Source organism: Alligator sinensis, unplaced genomic scaffold (assembly GCF_000455745.1).
Source record: "Alligator sinensis unplaced genomic scaffold, ASM45574v1 scaffold802_1, whole genome shotgun sequence".
Classification (NCBI taxonomy): Eukaryota; Metazoa; Chordata; order Crocodylia; family Alligatoridae; genus Alligator; species Alligator sinensis.
This window is the reverse complement of record NW_005841918.1, coordinates 3,261,472-3,275,983: the sequence shown is the minus strand read 5'-3', so window position 1 is coordinate 3,275,983 and position 14,512 is coordinate 3,261,472. Positions and strand designations below refer to the sequence as shown.

Sequence of the window (14,512 nt, the reverse complement as noted above, 5' to 3'; positions counted from 1 at the left end):
GGATGGCCTCTTTAATAAACTTTTCTAAGATCTTCCCTGGGATAGAAGTCAGGCTAATTCCGGGGAAGATCTTAGAAAAGTTTATTAAAGAGGTGTATCCTTTTTATACTACTTTGCCCTTCTTTGGTTATATATCTTTTCCTTTCTTGGTCCAAAAAAACTTTTTGTAGGTTGAATGACATGGAGGTGAAATCCTCAGTGCTAGTAGTTCTGGCATTGTCTCCTGCCAGTCCTTGTGTTTTTCTAAATGGTGCATTTTCCTTTTCTTTCCTTCCTACCTTTTGTTCCAGACAGCCCTCTATTGATGTAAACTAAGATTTCTATATAATAAACAAGCCAACAACCAGGACAACATATACACAATTATCATGGGGCAGCTTCAAATCAGTCAAACCATTTAGTGGAGGGCTGGAAAAATTCTTCATATCTTCATTTTATTCATGATGTACTATTTATAGTTAAGGAGATGTTTAAGACCCCTTTATGCTACTTTAACGGGACTTTAACACAACACATAATCTCCCTCATTGATTGTAGTGGTGCTACCATTCTTGTGGAATATGTTATTATGAGATTTGAATGAGGCAGGATTAGTGATATATTAATACATTATGACTAATGGGCCCATAACAGACACTAAAGAAACAAATACTCTACTGTTTTTTTAAATAGATACAGTTGTTTAAGGAAAAGAGCAGGATACATTTTTTCAAAAGTGCCTAGGTGGTTAAGATCAAGTGTTTTAGGTACCTTGGCCCAGATCCTCAAAGATATTTAGGATTCCATCAGATTCCATCCATTTTATCAGATTTCAAATGGGGATTAGGCACTTAAATGCATTAAATATTTGGGCCAAAAATGTGTTTGTAAATGGGACTTAAACTCCTAAAATATCGAAGGGTTTACGTTTGGGATTGTGGTACTTATGCACTTTTGCCTATTTTATCCCAGAGCTTTATTTAAATATTACAAAATTGCATTTGTGAGGGCTATAACTTGTAAGAGCAATGGTCAAAAACATTCTATTTTAAGAAGGATTACCCTGATACTTAGCAGTTTGCTGTTGGATGTGTGTAAGAAATCAGAGAGGCTAATATCAGTGAGTGATATATATTGCATTTGTTTTCTAGTTTAGCATTAGTGCTGTTGACACAAACGCAAGTATAAAACCCAGAAAGCCTTAGATACAGAAAGTGTCCAGCTATTATATTTCATCTAAAATACTAAGAAATACAATCAGTTATACATTACTTTGCAGTCCACATAGAAATTATTCACTGCTATAACTAATTTAATTTCTTTAGAGGAGTTAGCTGTGAATACTAGTGAAAGATGAAAGTGCAGTTTTCTGTCTTGTTAAAGCAATACTTAATAAAAGCCTAGATAAATGACTGATGACCAAGCATAGTATTTTGCTTTTTAGGTATCACGTTTTAAGATTAAGCACCCATGCAGACATTCCATAATTAATCCTCAGGTACCTTCTTTGTGGTAAATGTTATTAAGTGTTATAAGGTGAATCAGCAGCAGGACTAAGATTAAGATTTGAGTTTTCTTGGCTTATATCTGCTCAGCTTCTCTTAACAAGTATTTTGGACTGGTAGGGTAAATAGAAGCTGAGTTTCTGCTGCCCTTTTAGGGTCCTGACAACATGTGCAATTTTCAGCACTAGAATTATCTCCATAGTGCAGATGGCAAGGTGAGGCCCAGGGAGACTTTTTCAATGAAATGTAGATACCTTACCTGTTCAGGTGCTTTTAAAACTCCCACTAAGCATTGAGCTCCCTAAATACTTCTGAAAATCTTACTCTATGTGATTTTTCCAACATCATACAGGAAGTCTATGTTGGAGTAGGAAACTAAACCCAGATCTTGCAAGCCCCTCGTACACACCCTACTTACCTATCTGAAGCTGAACCTGAGCCCAGATGTCCTGTCTGCAGTGACATTTTTTTCCCTCTGGTCAACTATAACATTAGCTATTACTTTCAAATGTATAAATATATTCAGATTAACTTCTCATAACTTGTGTTTTTTCCACAAGCACAGCATCTAGTTCTGTAAATAAATACATTCAAGTCTTATCCTTAATAAACAAGACACCTCATTGATTTCATTTAATTGCCCCTGCTTGTTAACATTAAGCACGTGTATAACTATTTGCAAGAGTGGGGCCCAGTGCTATAACTTTGCTCCAGTTTTCCTAGAATGGACAAGGATGTCATCACGTTGCAGGATAATTTGTATAGCCACTGAAATCAAAGCACAAGCTGATCTGTTTATAGGAAGGCTGAAAATAATAGTTTATGTGAATCCTACTTAAAGACATAGGATATTTGGTTCCAATTTTTTTCCTCAATGGTACCTGTCAATATCTGTCCTGTATAAGCTGTACAGCATTTTGGTTAGTACATTAATTTCCAGAATATCTGTTTTACAGGAGAGAAGGTCCTCCCTTTCATTAATACATCAGAAGATGCTTCAGTCACCATATTTTCCTTAAGGAATACAATAGTAAGGATATACAATGAGCTGTTTAAAAAAAAAAAAATTTTTTTAGTAAGATCAAAAGACTGCAGATCTTGACTACCCTAATTTTAAAAGTCTTACTCACTTTAGGATTTAAAGCAATGTACTGTGGGGATGGGCAAGGAGTGTACAGCAGGTGGATATGCAGAGGAGAAGCTTGCCCTGGAAAGCTCCAGATGAAATTTCTCCAAATTCCCTTTGGCACACTTTAGCAGGCAGGAAGAGCACCAAAGAGAGTTTGTGGTCCATGGCTGGGGTGCTAGGCTGGCAGTAAGGAGATTAGAGCTATGCCCATGACTACAGTGGAAGTAGGAACTGTCTTCTCTTGACAGACAGTGGGTGTGTCTATACGTGCCTATTAATGTGCAGCAATAATCTCCCAAGTTTATTGCTGCCAGGCATTCATCTGCATGTGCAACTGGACTGCAGCACATTGAGTCAGGTCAGAGCAGACCCGGCTGGCAGCCCAAAATAGTAACAGGAGCCAAAAGCAAAGCTGTACTGATACACATCACAGAGAAAGATGCTTCTTATTATGCTCTGTAGGGGAAGCATCTTTCTCCTTGATGTGTATCAATACAGCTTTGCCATTGTGTTCCTGTTGCTACTTTGGGCTTCTGTAGAGATGGCCAGTGTAGCCTGGTCTATGATAAATCCTGCTATCATCAAGGGGTAACAGATTATTAGAACCAATAATATAAGATTAAAGTAGTGATTGAAAATATCAACAGCTTCTTTTTGAAACTGAACTCCAGGGTCAGATGATACAAGCATTGATGCATTAGAAAATAGAGTAGTATTCCAAGTATGATTCTCCCAATAAAAAAAAGCACAAATATGTCAGTGTTTTCTAAAAACTTCTGACATTTGTGATAACAGAAAGCTGTGATTTTGTGGCAACTCGGGTGACTGGAACAGGAGACTGTAATGTAATATGTTTGAAAAGAATGTTGATTGATTATGATCAATAATACTTTGTGTATATAATCAATAATAATATAGAGCTTTTCATTCATAAATCCAAAGCACTTTATAAAATGCTTGATATAATTAATTCCTATTCTATAGGGATGCATGAGATGCATAAAGGCCAAGTGACTTGCCTCAGGCCACCCAGAAGGTATAAGTACTAACACAGATGGATTGGTTGCTTTGTGTTTTCTGTTTCAGATTTTATTTTTGTCCAAATTAATGCTTTAAGGTGCAGAGTGAGTGGAAGATTATTGCACTGGCAGCAGTAGTGAGACATGTTGGCTTAGGCAGTTGGATGAATGAAAGAAAGATTACCAGAGTGCAGTGGTTTTGGTTTAAGTGGTTTCTGAGTAGCAAAAGTATAAGTTAAGAAAACCTGGTGTGATGCCTTCTGTTGGTGCTGTGAGTATTCCCCCGCTTCTTGGGCCAGGCCCCCGACTCACCCGCCACGGCTTGATGGATCCATTATTGAAAGGAGGGGTTCAGTAGTGTTTCTACCCTGCTCGGGGATGGTAATACTCATGGGGTCGGTGTGGGTGGTCCTGGAGCTCTGCCTCCCCTACTCCCCAGCCCACTTGCCAACCGTCAGGGCCATGGCATCGCTGCTCCAGTTCTTGGCTCCGTGCTTTTATGGCCTCTCAGCGGGCCACTGCTCCGTCGATTTCCATGTGTGCTGCAGGCTTCAGGGGCCACCTTCCACTCACCCCTAATCCTTGGCTCGGCTTTGGCCTTGTGCCAGACCTGTCTCTGCAGTCTCAAAGATGGCCATGCCCTTCCAGGGCCACTGGGCAGTGCCCAACCCCCACACCCCTTACCGGGGAGCTTGGCACTGGGGAGTCCTGCATGGTCCCCTTGCGACGTCTCCACTCACTCCAGGCGGGACTGTGTTGCAGGGGAGGGGAGAAATACATTCTGCCAGGTTGCCCTGCCTCCTAGCTTCCAGTGCCAGCTTGCACAGCTTCCATCCTGTCTCTGCCTCCCTCCCAGGTAAGTTCCCTGTGGTGCTGTGGTTCCTGGGTCCCCCTTCAGGAGTGTCAGGTCCAGATCCCGGCACTTCTGGTCCTGGAGAGTGACCCCAGCCAGCATACCTGGAAATAAACAGAAACTTCACTGTTGTGCTTGCATGTTGATGATCTGTTTTTCCGTACCTTGCCTGTCTATATTGTAAACTCCTTGCACTTGGTCTTGTCTCTTTTATGTGCATGTTTTCAACCTTAGATAATAGTACTCCAGTGCTGACTGTGGCTTTTGGGCACTAGGGCTATGGACAGATATTCAAAAAGCCTGAGCCTGAATTGATTCCATTTTTGCAGGTTAGTCTGATCTGCCTATGCTGAACCAGTTTTCATCCACACAAACATTCCCTCTGGACTGAAGAAATGCAGGCACATGCCTGCAGTGGCTCAGGGTACAAGCTGGGGGGGCACTAGAGCAGCCCTCCCTTCCCTTCCACGAGGCTGAGCTCTCAGGGGGAGGGGGAGGGTAATGTCCCAGGCTTTTCTCCACTTGCTGCTCAAGGGGTGGGAGTGTTGCCAGACTCCAGCCCCAGGCTAGCACTCAGAGGCAAAGAGAGGGGGTGTGCAGTGCATGCATCTGTTGGTGATACTGAGTGTTTCAATTTCCTTTTCCCTGCTTCTTCATACTATCTGAAAACCTGACAGGGCTGCAAACCAGCAAGGGGCTGATAAAACCGCAGTGTTTATCAACAAAATAAAAGCCTCTCTCATTAGTTCAAACTCTTCTTAAATAGCTTTTTCCAAGAAAGGAATGGAGGGACATTACCATCTGACCTGTTAATTAGCTCCAAAAAGCCCTAAGCGGACACTGTTCTGTTTGCCTTTGTTCTGTCCCAGTGAAATTGTTCACCCCCCCCGCCCCCTCCCCCCCAGCATTAGCTATCATACCACATGCCTAGGTTCCATGGGGCTGGGGTCTGTGCTGTGAGAGGGGGGAACCCCCTGCTTGAACAGTGAGCAGGGAGGGAAGCCAGGCAGATGCTGCTGTGCCTGTGGTGTCCCTTGGAGCTCTGGCTAGGGAACAGAGGAGCGGGGCCAGCCTGTGCTCTGGAGCAGACAGCCCAGTCCCACCCTGCCCTGCCCAGGTAAACCAAAGCATCTGGCTTAACTTTAACCAGGAAGGAGTCTGGGACAGACATTGCATAAACTGGTTTGACCCAAATTAGTTAAGTCTGATACTACATTCAACCAGACTTATTTTAAACAAATTTCAGCCATTTTGAAACTAGTTTATGTGCACTGAACTTATGTTCTGTTACAGGTTTAAACCAGTTTCTGATCACTAAACCAATTTATATCTAATGTCTGTGCCTAGTCTAGTGGAACGTAAACTTCAGTCATGATTATTAGCTTGATAAATACCCCTTTATTTGTAGCAGATGCAAATGTAGAAAATTCACTGAAAGATACAGTTTATCATAATTAGTGATTTTCTTGTCTAAAAGTACACAGTTTTGCATGGTTGTTTTATTTATATAATTTTATTAACTTCCTCAAAGTATACAGAACCTGATTTTTATCTCAGTTATACAAGTATAAAACCTGGTAACATGCCTCTGTGCTGCATCTGGGGAACATTCTTAAGCATTTAAACAGAACTGAGAGTTGATGCCATTTGGTATTTTACCTTTACATGTATACTGCCAGAAAAAGTTCCAGTTATAATGGACTAAACCTTTATTCATGGAGGCCAGTGAAGAATTACCTTTATGCTGGTGACTTTTGGCCCAAAACAGTTCAAGCAACATCTCACCCCCTAATTAAAATGAAAGGTTCAACCATAGGCTATAAACAGTTGCAGAAACTATCCAACCTTTCCTAAGAATCTCCCGTCTCTTCTGTCTTTCCTGATTTTTTTTTTCATTATGCAAGTACAATTCAAGTGTCTTGCAAATCCTACATAGGCTTGGAATAAATGAATTCTAACAGGATGTTTATGTTCAGTTCCACTGAATATCTCTTTATTCTTGCATTATGAGATAGTATAAATAGAAACACTGGATTTACCTTCTCTGTACGATTTATAATTTGGTATACTTCTGTCATGTCCTCTTATTCACCTCTTCTCCAACTTGCCCTCTTCTGACTCAGTAATTGTTTCTTTGAATAGAACTGAAGCTGTTTTATGGCTCACTAACTTATATTTAAATGACTTTCCTTTTCCCCTTTTAATTTATTTTAATGCTCGTTATAATTTATATTTAGTTAATAGAGAAATAGCTTTACTGGAATTTGCATTTCAGGCCAGCTATATTTTAGAAGCAAAATGTAGTAGCATTAGATATGTCCACCTTGAGAAGCAGGTTATATTGTAGTGGTTTTTTTTTCACGTTTTGATGTGATGCATTTAGATCCAGCATCTCAGTTTTGGGTTTCATTGTAATAGAATGTTACAGTTTAGCTCAAGGAGGTAGGACTCTTATCTGAGTTAGGGGCACCAGTCCTGTCATTTGCTATGACTCAAGGGAGTAAAAGGCTGAAGGTTTATTTGAGCCAAAGGGAAGAACTAGACTTTGTGCAGGTAGAAACACTTAAAATAGCCAACTTAGGAGGTTGCCTAATGCTTAATTAAGTTTATTACTTAAGGATCAGAGAAAGCTCTGAAGGGAAATAAGTATTAGCTAATCGCCACTGCATGTCTGCTGCACAAAGGGGGGATTTATGTACACTTATTAATTCATCTTTACTTTTGAAACTCCGTTTTTATTTTTGCAGGTGATGGAAATCAAAGGCCAAATGATCCACGTGCCTGAATCAAATTCCATTTTGTTTTTGGGTTCCCCTTGTGTGGACAAGCTAGATGAACTGATGGGCCGAGGCCTCCATCTTTCAGACATACCTATCCACGATGCTACCCGTGATGTTATACTGGTTGGGGAGCAGGCAAAGGCCCAAGATGGCTTGAAAAAACGAATGGATAAATTGAAGGCAACATTAGAATGTACACACCAAGCTCTGGAAGAAGAAAAAAAGAGGACAGTAGATCTTCTGATTTCAATTTTCCCAGAAAATGTGGCTCAACAATTATGGCAGGGGCAGCAAGTTCAGGCCAGGAAGTTTGATGATGTCACCATGCTCTTTTCAGACATTGTTGGCTTTACGGCTATCTGTGCCCAGTGCACACCCATGCAGGTGATCAGCATGCTGAATGAGCTCTATACTCGATTCGACCATCAGTGTGGATTCCTCGATATCTACAAGGTAATGCTTTGATTCATAAATTGTGCAGGCCTTTTCTTTAGAGAAAAAGATCTCCCTGGTAACTAATTTCCTAAATTGCACACACCTTTTCAGTAGAACCGGTCAGAAAATTTCTGTTGAAAAAAAAGAGGTTTGGGGTGAAAATAAAAATCCAAATTATATCTGTTTGAAAGCAAAATACTTTGATTCAGAATTGCTGACCTGGTGCTTGGCAGGAGCTGTAGTTTGTATATAACTCATGGTCACATTTTCCTCTGTGGGCTAGGCACAGTCTGGGAATACATATCTTATGATGCACCACTCTCGTGCATTGATGAAAGACAGTGACATATGGCAGTTGTGTAGCAGGGCATTGTGGGTAATGAAGTCTAGCTGGAGAACCCACCCGCAGAAGAAGAGAGCTTGGAGCACCTGAAATGCAACTCCTTTGAGGCATTTCTGTGATCTTACAGTATCAAAATACTTTTCCTTATGTTTTATTGCTTTCTAAAGAAGCCTAGAGCTTCCCTTGATTTATATCAGCATAGCTTCATTGCAACCAATGGAAATAAGCCAATTTAAACTGAAAGTGATTCAGGACAATATTTGTCTAAGGTACAGGTTAGAATCTCTCAAATATTTTTATTTTTAATTAACTTTGTTAAAGAGTTCTAACTTGTTGGTATTTGTATCTGAGTTCTTTCAAAGCTGAAGCGTGTATATTCTAATCTCTGGCTACCAAACTCCACCTGTTGTTTTTCTGCCCAGATATGTTTAAAATGAAAAGGACTTTTTGCTGGTTCTGATTCAGATGGGACAAACTGCTGGAAAGCTCATGAGAGCAGCTAGTCTTGAGAGGTTGCCTTCACTCAGGGATTCAAAAATCTATGACTTGTCAGTCAAATATGATGCCCTTCACTAGACCCAACATTTAATGAAGCAGTCTATGAGATATCAGTATCTTTGATCTTGAACCATAGTCCTGAGTAGGCCTTGAACTATAACTTAAATCAGGGTGGCCCACAAGTGACATGGGCAGATTCTCTGTTTGGCATGTGGAAGATTGGGAAAGGGACAGGCAGCACTGCAGCAGATAGGGAGCAGAAAGCAGAGCAGCAGTTTTGGAAAGGAGGACCAGACACAGAGTAAAAAAAGCAGAGCAGCAGATCAGGCAGGATCGGAGTGGCACTCAGGGAGGGTGCACAGTTAATTTTTGGCATGTTTGGCAGAAAGGTTAGCCTCCACTGACATAAATCTAATCCCTGTCAGGAATGAGATCTGTGCACTGACTTTCAATCCATTTTATTTGTCAGGAAACTATGGTATAATGCAAGATGAAACAAAGTAAAAGATAGCAAGGGGAGCATCCTACTATTCTAGCATAAGGAGATGCTAGATGTATGGGTTACGAAAAGCCATTTCCCACAAAGTTTTCATTCAGCCACTTCTAGTGTAGGATTCAGAAAACAAAAACCACTCCAACACAAAACAAACTTTTCAGAACAGGAGTAGAGGCACCAAATAACAGTCATGATACTTCCATTTTTGGAACAAAGACCACATCAGTTAGAAACCATAGAGCGTTTCCCAGTTTGTATGTAAAACTATGTATTAAAGACTCCTAGTCCACTCTGTATCAGTGTATTATCTGGGCACAATCTAGTCCAGTGTTCATAGACTCCAGGCGCACACTACATTTACGATGTCATGAATGTGTCAATCGTGCCATAAATAGTAACAGTGCCCCACTTTTAGCTGATTTATGGCTCCATAAAGTGGCAAGCCAGCCACAAAGATATTCCACAGAGTATGTCCCTGCCCCAATGCTGAAAATGGGCTGCTGGGGGAGTGGGTTGCAAGTTTCCCCATGTGGGGAGCTGAGGGACTCCCTCTCATTGGGAACCTTACAACCCCTGTGCCATGTTTTGCAGCCTTTAAAATACTGGTTTGGTGGGAGCCCTGTGGCTCCCCGCAACCCAGCCCAGTAATTGTCTTGCTTTTCAGCTCCTGAGAGATGTGCAGAGCAAGGCACTTTAAAATGCCAGCTCCCTGCAACCCAGTATTTTAAAGTGCATTGCTTTATAGCTCATGTGGAGTTGCACTCATTTCTGCCAAAGATGTATTTGGCCTACTGTTTTAGGTAAATTTATTTTTATATTTCCATTCCAAATGGGAAAACATGATCTCTGATGAATAACATTTATCTGTGAAACTACCCTGTAGAATCCATGGAGAAAATATTTTGCTTGTGGTATATGATTATTTTTATAAATTATATTTCACATGGAGGTTATGGCAACATTCTTTGTAAAATAATGAATTGGTACCAATAGCACTCTGCTAATCAAAGAAATTACAGTCATTGAAGAATTTTATGATGAGCTCTCTTTTCTATCTGATATATAAATTATATCAGCAATTTTCAAATTGTGGTCCATGGTCTGCAGAGCATTTGCTGGTGATGTGCAGAGGGCTGACTTGTCACATGGCAATTTTTATCCTTTTAATTTTCATCTGTTAAATCCCATGAAAAGTTATTTAAAATATTCATTCCATTCTTAATGTTAAGCAATTGCTGTGATTGCCCAGTGGTGATATAGCTATTATAGAGGGAGCAGTCCTATGCGGGAGAAGAGATGGTTTGGGAGGCCATCTGTTAAGTTGCATGCAACATTATGAAAAAGCTTAAGAATGCTTAATATAATAGACTTAAGTTTGGCCACCTGGAAGTAGCATCTTAGCAATAGCTGTCATGCAGGCTTGGACATGAGAGACCTGGTTCAGTAAAACAACTAAGCATATGCTGAGAGAGGGCTAACAGGAGAGTTATTATCCACTCCCACCTTTTAAAAAGTGGCACTGGATTACTGAGGCAGCAACATTTGGAAATAGTCTTTTTTTATATCATAGACTAGTAACGTATCTGGTTACTGCACTACAGGTTGGGACTGGACTAGATGGCCCAGGAAATCCTTCCTGGTCCTTTGTTCCTCTGAACCCAAATTCAGGTGTGAAACTTGGAATCTATGAGCTTCTGACCCACTGTCAAAAGCAATATCATATGACCCTGGGTGACATGCCATATGTGCTGTGTATATGTATTTTGTATTCTCTGGGATTATGAATTTTAGTTTCTTACTTTGAGATATTCTTTGCTGAAGTCTATGGTTTTATGAGATGAGCAAATCCAAGATATCAAACAGTCTGGCCTGGCATTAATTTTGAAGGTTGGCTGGCTGAGCCCTGCAAGAAAAATAAAAAGGAACAATCATATTATTACGGCTTTGACCTCTAAGGAAGCTCAGAATCATGAATATTACATAAGTTACATGATGACTTACTGCCTTATGCCTAACCTTGAGCTACTTTACATCATGAAATATTATTGAATGGTAGTTAAAAGTAAGTATTATTCTCTCTAATGAAGTAACATAATAAATTGAGATGTACCAGATAAAATTTTTACATGCAGAAAAAAGATAAGTACTAAAAATAATATAAAAAGTCTGTTGAATATTTATTTTAAATTTTAAATAACCCTCCACTATTACTATCTTTACATTCCCAACTGATATTCTGGAGCGTGGGTTTACTGACAAGAAAGTTTGCCATAACATAAATTATTAATTTTTTACATTTTAGCAGTTATTTTACAGAAAGTGAATTTCAGATTTGTACTTACCAGGATGTGCACCAAAACCGGATTTTAAATATTATGCTTATCTAGCCCAGGGTATGCCATATGATGGTTATGTATAATCAAACTAAAACAATTTTAAAATTTGCTTGTGTAGAAGCATAGATCAAGAATAATTTGCAAAAAATATTTTGTTAAGTACTTCTGAATAGCACATTTAAGGAAACTCATATTTGTTTGTAAACAGAAAATGAGGCAAATTCATCAAATGGATTACTATTATGAATTATTCAGTCAGCTTTACTTTGAAAGTGTTTTGGATTAGGAGTTGCACTGGAAGATGGTACTTCTGAACTTGGAGTAAGGAAGAGAAAATAAATGAATAATAGTTTTAGGTTTCATTTTTTCAAACATTCAATCTAAATATCAAAAAGTGCTTTGCAATAATTAATGACTTTTTCACAACAGTTGGCAGTTATGGCAAAGTAGTTAAGGAAGTTGAGTCTTTGCTTTGGACTCTCTGGTGTGGTGTGACTTTGACATTTGCTCTAGTCTCAATGGCAAAGGTTGCTCTGAGTTTACCTAGCTATAAATGGCACCTAGTCATTTAGACTCAGTAGTCAAAGGTGGGCTGTCCATATCACTTTTGTGTGATGTTGGCTGTAGATACTGGCATGTCTTGACTGTGCTAGACCACAACACAGTGGGGGATATTCACAACACCCCAGCAAAGTAAATATTTTTCAGTTGTGCCCATTTAACAGAGAAATGTGCAGCAATAAAGGGGTTCAAAGTTTGCATGCATGAGGTCACGATGGAGTTCATGGAGAAATTTGGATCTTGGGCACTTAAGCAATTTGGTGAGGTTTTTGTTGATTGCTCACTTGGATGGAGTTATGTGAATTCTCCTTAAGTCACACTTTAGGCATGCAACTCCTTTCTTGGAGGCGATCCAGAATTTTTAATGTCTCAAAAGTTGCATGTGGATCCTGTAGTCCTCAGCTGTGATTTAAATGTCTATTTGTATTTCTTTTGCTTCATAGTTCTTGACAAAATAACAGTTCTGTCTATGGCCAGAATAACAATGCTCATTGAACTCCTTTACCAGCTTTTCCAGTGTTTTGGGCATTGATCCTGGCATTGAGTTTCTTCCTCCCCCTGCATCATATTTCTCACTGTGATAGTTAATTGAGTTTTGCTTTTTCTCATCTGTGTCCTCCATGGTCAGCTCTTTATACAGACTTAGTTATCACTTCTGTGGGAGGTTTGCAAGGAGTCAAATAGCCACCTTATTTCTGCAGTTGTGACTAGGTGATGTATGGCAGACTGAAAAATTAACTCACTTATTTCAAGGTTGAATATGACTGTTAGGAACCTAAATGTAAGCACTCTCTTTAATGTGTATCATCTCTCCTGCAAGGTTGTGCATGTAGGTATTAACTTCAGTTGCAGGGAAATTAGACAATCCCAAGAGACTCCTTTAAGTCAGGTGCTGATCTTTGGTGGAGTGCAGGACTACATTATATAGCCCAGCTTCCAGGTTCTGTGTTAACTAATGATTCCCATGATTCAGTTACTGCCAGTCATGGGCTCCAAGGCTTTCTCAGGCTTTCCATTTATTAAGTTATGAGTTGTAACCTATTGCAAGTTTTCTTGACAGATGTAGACCAATATATCATCACTATTTAGAGTACTCCTATACTTTTATTTCTTTTCATCTCTTCCTTATATCTCCTCAGCTGGGTGTTGAGGTTGATGGCTCTTTAGCAAATACTGAATACAGGAGGTTGCTGCTTTTATGTTGCAGATACCACTTCCCTATTTTCTGAGTGAAGGGCATCTACCACATACCACAAACCATTTAACTGGTGTAGAGCTAAAACCTATCATAGACTTATAAGGCTGCAAGGGGCCTTGAGAGTCATATAGCTAAGGCCCTTGCACAGATGAAAGATCCTAAATTTCTTAGATGGATGCCTGTCCAGCCCCTTTTGAAAACTTCTGAGGAAGAAGTTTCTATAACATCCTTAAACAGCTGCTTCTATTTTCCTATTGTTCTTATGGTTAGTAAGTTTTTCCTAAGATTTGATCTAAATATGTTTAACTGTAAGGATCTCTAATTATTAAAAGAGCAGACCAGAAGCCACAATTTTATGCTACTGCATGGTGATAGGCAAACCATTTAACTTTTCTTAGTTTCAATTTATCCATTGCAAAATGAAGACGAAAATGCAGGCCTCCCTCCTGGGGTGGCACTATGTATGTACCAAATATAATATTTTAATGTTTTTCTTTAAAAGATGAATAGGTAACGCTTAGGGCCTAAGAATGTAAAAGGAATTGACCCTATATTTTTAACTGATTTCTGCATAACTATTAAAGCCAATTGAATTTTGAATCAGAGCACAAAATAAACTTTCCATTTACTTAGGTTTTGCCTACATATATTTGATGGCACTAGTAGAGCTTCCCACAGTGGGTTGCTGATGTTGTATTTGTGTTCTACCACTCTAGGCTTATGTAGTTGTAGGTTTGAGCATATTACAATTTTGGGTCTCCCCTTAACCTCACAGTGACACATTTCCTGGGCCCATGTTACTGTCTGTTGCCCTGTCATGGCAAGGGTACCTCATAGTCCAGTTGTGTTGGTCATCAGTACCTGTGGTGACCTCACAGTCTTCTCATTACTTTTGGTACACCCTTTCCCAGAGCTCCAAACTTAGGGCACCCTGGATTTACAGCTCACCTCCTCAGGGTTATGTGATTGATGTTGTCAGCATACAGACTTTCTGAACATTTCAATAAATACTTGCAGGGGTGTAGGTTGTAGCCGTGTTGGTCTAAGGACATAGGCAGACAAGGTTCCTTGGGTGAATCTGATATCTTTTATTAGACCAACCCAAACAGTTGGAAAATAGTTATTAAGCAAGCTTTTGGGTTCAAAAACCCTTTGTCAGGCTAAGGAAGTTTCTGCAGTTGGTGTGTGCTCTTCCTGGATGGAATGAAAAGTAAAGAAGCCAGCGGCTGGGCTGGGCTGCATACAAGACAGGTAGTCAGTGAAAAATGTAGATTGAGGAGTCAATGGGTGAGGGACAGGCTGGGGGTGGGTGGGGGGGAAGAGAGAGAAGGGGGATGAAAGTGGAGAGATACCTGGGGAGTCAGATGTCAGGCAGGTTAT

General features: G+C 39.9%; 1 protein-coding gene across 3 annotated transcripts in view; it reads left to right on the top strand.

Annotated features, from left to right (window-relative positions):
* The window catches only part of GUCY1A2 (guanylate cyclase 1 soluble subunit alpha 2), a 258,709-nt gene that overhangs the window by 108,640 nt on the left and 135,557 nt on the right, over window positions 1–14,512 (top strand). For all 3 annotated transcript variants that reach the window (XR_003092912.1, XM_025198249.1, XM_014517612.2), the window contains one exon: window positions 7,233–7,718. Coding sequence is in view for 2 of the 3 variants with exons in the window: in XM_025198249.1 (XP_025054034.1) it covers window positions 7,233–7,718 (486 nt within the window). In the remaining variant the exon portion in view is untranslated. The remainder of the gene's footprint in view (window positions 1–7,232; window positions 7,719–14,512) is intronic.